The 8,030-nt window shown below is 41.3% G+C and overlaps 1 protein-coding gene across 1 annotated transcript; it reads right to left on the bottom strand.

Annotated features, from left to right (window-relative positions):
• LOC137533510 (olfactory receptor 10A7-like) lies at positions 1–7,801 on the bottom strand. The gene is made up of 3 exons (XM_068254886.1): positions 7,734–7,801; positions 3,550–3,622; positions 1–957 (listed from the first exon to the last, which is right to left on the bottom strand). Exons 1-3 carry the CDS (start codon positions 7,799–7,801, stop codon positions 1–3), a joined length of 1,098 nt encoding a protein of 365 aa, XP_068110987.1.
• Positions 7,802–8,030: the final 229 nt, after the last annotated feature.

The raw sequence follows: 8,030 nt of genomic DNA, 5'->3' as shown, positions 1-8,030 counted from the left end.
TCAGTTTAGGTACCCTTTAAGTTCCTTCCACACGGTTGACTTTTTTATTGCTGTTTTTACATCTCGGTTCCTCAGTGTGTATATAAAAGGATTTAAGAGTGGAGTGAGAATAGAGTATACAAGAGCAAGGAATTTATCATTCTGGCCACCAGAGGGTCTTATGTACACAGTAAGAGCTGCACCAAAGAACAAACTAGACACTATAAGATGAGAAGAGCAGGTAGAGAAGACTTTTTGCTTGCTCTCCGCCCCTTTCATTTTTGAGATGATGACCAAAATGTGAATATAAAAAGTTATGATACTGATAACTGGAAAAATTACTGCAAGAATAGCTGCTAGAATTGTGGTTAATTTACTCATGAGAGGATCAGAACAAGCCAAGTTCTGAAGTGGAGCCACATCACAGAGAAAATGGTTGATCTGATTTGGACCACAGAACTTCATCTGAGCCGTGTAACTAGAAGTCACAGAAGAAAGTGCAAAACCACCAATCCACGGAGCCACAGCTAGCTCTGTACAGAGTCTTTTTGTCATAATTGCTGAATAGTGCAAAGGTTTGCTGATAGCCAAATCCCTGTCAAAGGTCATTACCAATAATAAATAGCATTCTGTCATCCCCGAGCCATTGAAAACAAACAATTGTGTAAAACATCCAAGTACAGATATTTTCTTATTTTCTGAAATTAAAATGTATAAAAGTTTAGGCACTGTGGCGGTCACAAACAGGATTTCAAGAACAGCAAATGTGCTGATGAAAAAATACATTGGAGTTTGAAGCAAGGGTTCAGTTTTTACTAAGATGATAATAGCAATATTTCCTGTAGTGCAAATCATGTATGCTAGTAAAATAAACACAAACAATAATATCTGCAATTGTTTTAAGTTTGAAAAGGCAACTAAAATAAATTCCTGCACTGTGGTCTGGTTGACATCTCTTTTTATGTATGACTTGAATACCTGTGAATGAAATACAAAGAACTTTCATTAAAGATTATCGTGTTTTATAGTGACACGCCAGTGTGGTGACACTGACATTTCCAAGGTACATAAAGACATACATTTTCTCTTGTAATTCACATTGCTCGCAGGTTTAAAGGCGTGCATGGAAAAGAGGCATGTTTTAATTCGGGCAGTGGAATTGCCATTATAAAAATCAGGGTTGCCACCTAATTTCTATTTTTTTTATAGACAAGCGGCTCAAAAAATCTGGACACTCAAAATTTTGCATGGATGGGGCGGAGTCAGTAGTGCACTTTAACCACTTCACATCCAGGCTTTGTTTCCCACTTATAGACCAGAGAAGTTTTTACAGTTTAGCTATGTCTTTATTTAATCAGAAATAACTTTATCCCTACTTATGATACAGAAATGAAATATACAGTATATTGTTTTTTTTCAAGACAAACTGGGCTTTCATTGTATGCCATTTTTTCCCTCGAACAATTTTGTTTTCTATGAGTTTTAATGGGAAAACAAGGAAAAAAATAGAAAAAACACACTATTTCTCAGTTTTACCAATTCCAGTTTAAAAATAAAAAATTGCTACTGTAGATAAGAAAACACAAATTTTGTTTGGCTATTCTTACCGCTTATCACAAAACTTAGATTATGTTCCTGTCACAATTAATGGTGAATATATTTGATTCTGAAATAATGCTACAGTGTGTATTTTTCAATATGAACTGAGAAAATAAAAGTATTTTTAATGGTAAAAATCAATCTCATTAGCTCTGGAAACATATATTCCCGTTCACCAATTAGTGCTGCGTCAGATAGTGCCAGAAATGTGCACAGGAGCAAGCCCAATCCTGCACAGCACTGCTTCTGCTACAAGACGTAGATTTACTGACTCGTGGCTTAGATGAAGTCACAGAGGACGTAGATATACTGTAGTGGTGGATAAAGTGGTTGAAGGAGTTTTGACTGGGGCTGAACTGTGGGCATGGTCACCTTTTCTTCCACTTCAACCAAAATAATGGCCGCAGAAGGCTATTCATACCTATCTGCCATTATCAATTGGCAGTTCCTTTCAAACCATGTATTAAAAAATATATAGAAAAACCAAAATAATGGCTCCATAGATTCTCACATTGCACATTCTACTATGGTAACTTACAGCCAGTAGGATTACATGCAATAGAAGTTTCTCTTATTTATGATATAATCGTCGCTAGTGAATAAATAATAAAACAATAATAAATAGGACTTAACCAGCTGAGCGGTCTGGACGAGCTCAGCTCGTCCAACACCGCCAGCGGCTGCCGCTCAGGCCCTGCTGGGCCGATTTTAATGAAATAAAAAGCAGCACACGCAGCCGGCACTTTGCCAGCCGCGTGTGCTGCCTGATCGCCGCCGCTCTGCGGCGATTCGCCGCGAGCAGCGGCGAAAGAGGGTCCCCCCAGCCGCCTGAGCCCAGCGTAGCCGGAACAAAAAGTTCCGGCCAGCGCTAAGGGCTGGATCGGAGGCGGCTGACGTCACGACGTCGGCTGACGTCGATGACGTCACTCCGCTCGTCGCTATGGCGACGATATAAGCAAAACAAGGAAGGCCGCTCATTGCGGCCTTCCTTGTTTATTCTGGGCGCCGGAGGCGATCGGAAGATCGCCTCCGGAGCGCCCTCTAGTGGGCTTTCATGCAGCCAACTTTCAGTTGGCTGCATGAAATAGTTTTTTTTTTATTTAAAAAAAACCCTCCCGCAGCCACCCTGGCGATTTAATCAGAACGCCAGGGTGGTTAATATATATTGTCCGCAATTAATAATTAAATAATACATTAATGATTGCTACACAATAATACTTTTTTACATACTTGTAGTAAACAATTACCGAAGTGCCTAGGTGAGTACAGGAGTAGTGAACATAACAATTACAAGGTGCTGTGCTTGTGTGCAAAAGATAGCGTGCTGTGCTTGTGTGCAAAAGATAGCGTGCTGTGCTTGTGTGCAAAAGATAGCGTGTTATAAGGTGCTGGGTGATATAAGTGGACACAGAGCTGTCAACAAGTAAAGTAAAGTGCTTGAGCTGAGGAGGAAGTAAGGAGACATAGCTTCGTGGGGAAAGTTAGAGACTGTGGAATGCTGTTAGACAAGCTATGCATATGCATACCTATGCTGGGCACTCAAAGATGGTTCCAATTGTGGTTGTAGAGCAGGCCTAGGCAAAGTTTAAGAGGCCCAGGCAGCCGGCTGCTGACCAAGTGCCGCATTCTTTTTTTTTATCTCCCTCCCTCCCTGCAGAGTTGCAAGCGGCAATATAAGAGTGAGTAGCACTCAACTAATCGCCACCTCCAGCTTTGGGTCTCCATGGCAACAAGGCATCAGGTGACACACCATCAGGATGTGCCAATAGGCTGTAGTTTGCCCAGAGCTGTTGTATGGTATATCAGGAAGACTTAATATTTGGAGAATCATAGACTCAGACATTAGGAAGAAGATAGGTATTGTTAACCTCCCTGGTGGTATGATTACTTTCAGAATTTTTTCTCTCAAGCTTTTAGACCCTACAAATCAAACCGCTAGATAGATCTGCGACAGCCCTGCACATTACTCACCTCCCATGGATCCAGCTTGGGGTTACTGCTCTGAGCTACAGATTTCTGTCCCGAGCCTGACTCGGGGTTACTGCTAAGAAGGTTAAGAGATGTGGGGAGAACCACTGACACAGCCCTAACAAAAATATAACTGCAAAGCCAATTGTAGAAAATCGGTAATCATACTAATCATTACTTTTGTAAGTAATTGTACTTTTTGGACAGTAAATGATCAGATTAAAGGAATAGAGATAATAAAATACTCTATTTCAATATTGTTGTTGTGATTCAACCTAGGGCATCTCAGGTAAAGTATAACAGTTTAGGGAATCAAACTGACTTAAAGGGGTTCTGTAGATCAGAAAAAAAAACCACAAAAACTGACACTTACCGGGGACTTCTATCGCCCCTTTGCAGCTATCATGTCCTGCGCTGTCCTCCTACAATCCTCTATTCCCCACCACCGGTCCCGGTACAATTGATCCAGATGATCAACTGCGGATGCATGGCCGTGGCACGTGCTTACTCCCGCTGCATCATCGGGAGCCTGTGCAGTATGCTCCCAGAGATGCAAGCGGGAGCGAGCATTATTCGTCTTGTTAGACAAATAAAAGACCTGTGCCAGCGGCGGGGAATGGAGGATCATAGGAGGACGGCGCGGGACGTGACAGCAGCAGGGGGCCAACAGAAGCCCCAGGTAAGTGTCAGTTTTTGTGTTATTTTTTTTTAGTATCTACAGAACCCCTTTTAAAGAGGAACTTTAGCAGAAAGGGGAAAAAACTGAGTCAATCCATTGCAAAGTGAGACATTAAAGATAAACCCTACCCAAAAATTTAACTTCATCCCAATCAGTAGCTGATACCCGCTTTCCCACAAGAAATCTTTACCTTTTCTCAAATGGATCATCAGAGGGCTCTGTATGGCTGATAGTATGGTGAAACTCCGCCCACAGTGTGATGTCAGTGCCTCACAGCACTAAGGTGCAGGCATCACACTGTGGGAGCCTTGTTATACTGTGATAATATAATTGTTTCCAACTGCCAAAGAAGCAAGCAGCAGCTACTTCCACTGACATCACTTGCCAGCAGTACAAATGTCATCGTATGATACATTTCAGAGTGTAAATCAGGGAGGGGAAAGATTTTACAATGGGCAAACACTGACTAAATCATTTACACATAATTATTGTAAAAATTAGTCACTTTTTTCATTACGCTATTTTCCCTGGGCTTCCTCTTTAAAGAATAAAAGCGAGATCAAGAAATTATTGATATTTGCCAAGTAATTTATTGTTTTATCCACAATCACCCTGCACATAATCATATTTTCTACTCGCAGACATGAAAAAAAAAAGACAGCACCAACTGCCATAATCTATAACCACACCCCCAACAATGTAATAGGCTGAAAGGCCTATCTTTTATATATGCACAGAGGGAAATACTGGTTGCTAATTATGTATTATGTTACTATGACCGTAATTGTGATTAAGATGTACATGTTATCTTACTATGACCGTAATTGTGAGAAATTAAGATGTAGACGTGTATGTTACTATGACCGTAATTGTGATTAAGATGTACATGTTATGTTACTATGACCGTAATTGTGAGAAATTAAGATGTAGACGTGTATGTTACTATGACCGTAATTGTGATTAAGATGTACATGTTATGTTACTATGACTGTAATTGTAAGAAATTAAGATGTAGACGTGTATGTTACTATGACCGTAATTGTGAGAAAAATTACGGGAAATTTTGCATAATTCTAATTAGCAGATTACAATAATCACTACTAGTGAGACATGAATGCTGCTATATTTATCTCCTTTAAAACTTTGTCAGTTGCTTGGCTGTCCTGGTGATCTTTTGGCTTCAGCAGTGCCTGAGTAACACACTGGAAACAAACATAAGGTTACTGTGGTCAAACTTAAAGGACCACTAGCATGAAAAAAAAAATTCATATGTATAAAATGTGCATTTGTTCCAGATGCACTATTAATGTATTCTTTTCTACATCACTGTCACTTACAATAGGTTGTAAAAAGTTGACAGACCTTACAGATTTTTTTACTAGTCTATCTCCCCGGGGAGGGAGGATTTTCAGGGCTTTCTTTATCCTCAAAAACACTTACAGAATGGCAGTTACTCAGTTCAACTGCCAAAATAGCATTCAAGCAAGTAGGAAGGCTGACCAGCATGTTTGTTTAGATGCTTCACACAAAGTGGTTTTGTAAGAAATAAGAATAAAGGGAATACTGAGAACCCCCCATGAGGAGATGGACTAGTCCAAAGCCTTTCGGATTTGTACTACTTGCTGTAACTGAAAGCAACATAGGACAAAAGTAATTTATATTGCATTTATATTATTTATAAATAATATAAAATTATTTATAAATAATTTATAGTGCTTTCTTTTTTCAAGTCTGATCTATTTCTGCTTATACTATTAATGCCATGCAACCAAAAGTTATAATAATGATGCTTTATGAGACTTAATGCGTTTATGGCTTAATATATACTGTACATGTGTATGTTACTAAATGAAATAGGAATTTCAGAGATAACAGTAGTAATACAGTAAAACTTTGGATTGAGAGCAACTTGGTTTAAAAGCGCTTTGCAATTCAAGCAAAAATCTTTGGGAAATTTTGACTTGATATGCAAGCAAAAAAAAAATGTATACATGTGTCACATCATCACAACTGAGCCAATAGTTCTTCTCCCTTTGGTGCTTAATCTGAATGTAGAGACTGTACAAAGTCACATTTCCATGAAATCCCCAAAAGTAACTGTCATTGGATAAGTATCTTGTTAAAGAGACACTGAAGCGAGAATAATTCTCGCTTCAGAGCTCATAGTTAGCAGAGGCACGTGTGCCCCTGCTAAAACGCCGCTATCCCGCGGCTAAACGGGGGTCCCTTCACCCCCAACCCCCCCCCGCAAAATCAACGACCAAGTTGGTCGTAGATTTTGCTGCTCCTAGAGGCAGGGCTAACGGCTGCAGCCCTGCCTCTCAGCGCCATCTATTAGTGGCGCATCGTCGCCTCTCCCCCGCCCCTCTCAGTGAAGGAAGGCTGAGAGGGGCGGGGGAGAGGCGGAGATACGCGCTGACAGATGCGCGTGGGGCAGGGCTGCGGCGGTTAGCCCTGCCTCAATCAGGAAGAGATCCCCGGCTGCACGGAGGGGATTTCGGGGGGTAAGGGACCCCCGTTTAGCCGCGGGATAGCGGCGTTTTAGCAGGGGCACACATGCCCCTGCTAACTATGAGCTCTGAAGCGAGATTTATTCTCGCTTCAGAGTCTCTTTAAAGCCACACACAAAAAAGGTTGGGGTGAGCCAGCAGAGGGCAATGATTCTGTTAGTTATAGTGAAAGTTTTGTTTACATTTTTATTTTATACTGTTTTACTATAACTGTTTTTGGCTTGTGGAACTAATCAAATGGGTTCCCATTAATTCTTATGCGGAAATTCGCTTTGATATACAGTAAGGCCTAGTGCACACCAAAAAACGCTAGCAGATCCGCAAAATGCTAGCAGATTTTGAAATGCTTTTTTCTTCTTTTTCTGCAGCGTTTCAGCTAGCATTTTGCGGTTTTGTGTAGCGGTTTTGGTGTAGTAGATTTCATGTATTGTTACAGTAAAGCTGTTACTGAACAGCTACTGTAACAAAAAACGCCTGGCAAACCGCTCTGAAGTGCCGTTTTTCAGAGTGGTTTGCGGTTTTCTTATACTTAACATTGAGGCAGAAACGCATCCGCAATCTAAAATCTGCAGCAGCCCGGGAGTATGCGTTTCTGCAAAACGCCTCCCGCTCTGGTGTGCACCAGCCCATTGAAATACATTACCCTAGCGGATCCGCACCCGCAAGCAGATCGCAAACCGCAGCGGAAACGCTCCGGTGTGCACTAGGCCTAAGAGTGCTTTGGATTACAAGCATGATTCTGGAACAAATTATGCTAGCAAACCAAGGTTCCACTGTATTAGTGATGAGCTTCAATTTGACATAGTAGTAATATGGTATTGACATTTGCAATTACAATGTGACATCATGAGGGAAAATAAGATAGCAGCAGCGCTTCCTCAATAGTATTCCTCCACCAGTAAGGCAATTACCCTCATAGAGTGATCGTTACATGTAAAGTAGGTGAGTTGCACAGTAGCATATATGCCTGTGGGGCATTACATAGGCTCCCCTCTCGCCTTCTCTGGCACTCATCGAGTCCCAGATAGATGGCCAAATGGTTCAGTTTCCCAAATGCAGTTATCATAGAAAGCTTCACTTGTTAGTGTTTCTTCATTAACCCTCCTGGCGGTATAAAAAAATCCACCAGGAGGGAGCGCAGCAGTTTTTTAAAAAAAAAAAAAATTCCTATATCATGTAGCGAGCCCAGGGCTCGCTACATGATAGCCGCTGCTCATCCGCATCCCCCCGCCCTCTTCGATCGCCTTCGGCAATCTCCGATCAGGAAATCCCGTTCAAAGGACGGGATTTCCTGC

Source organism: Hyperolius riggenbachi, chromosome 9 (genome assembly GCF_040937935.1).
Source record: "Hyperolius riggenbachi isolate aHypRig1 chromosome 9, aHypRig1.pri, whole genome shotgun sequence".
Taxonomy (NCBI): domain Eukaryota; kingdom Metazoa; phylum Chordata; class Amphibia; order Anura; family Hyperoliidae; genus Hyperolius; species Hyperolius riggenbachi.
The sequence above is the reverse complement of the archived record's forward strand: the minus strand, read 5'-3'. Positions and strand labels throughout refer to the sequence as shown.

Coding starts and splice junctions, on each gene's coding strand:
- LOC137533510 (XM_068254886.1), bottom strand. CDS start 7,801: ATGATAACTGCATTTGGGAAACTGAACCATTTGGCCATCTATCTGGGA. Junction 3,623..7,733: donor CTCGATGAGTGCCAGAGAAG/GCGAGAGGGGAG, acceptor TAACCTTCTTAG/CAGTAACCCCGAGTCAGGCT. Junction 958..3,549: donor CCAAGCTGGATCCATGGGAG/GTGAGTAATGTG, acceptor TTTCATTCACAG/GTATTCAAGTCATACATAAA.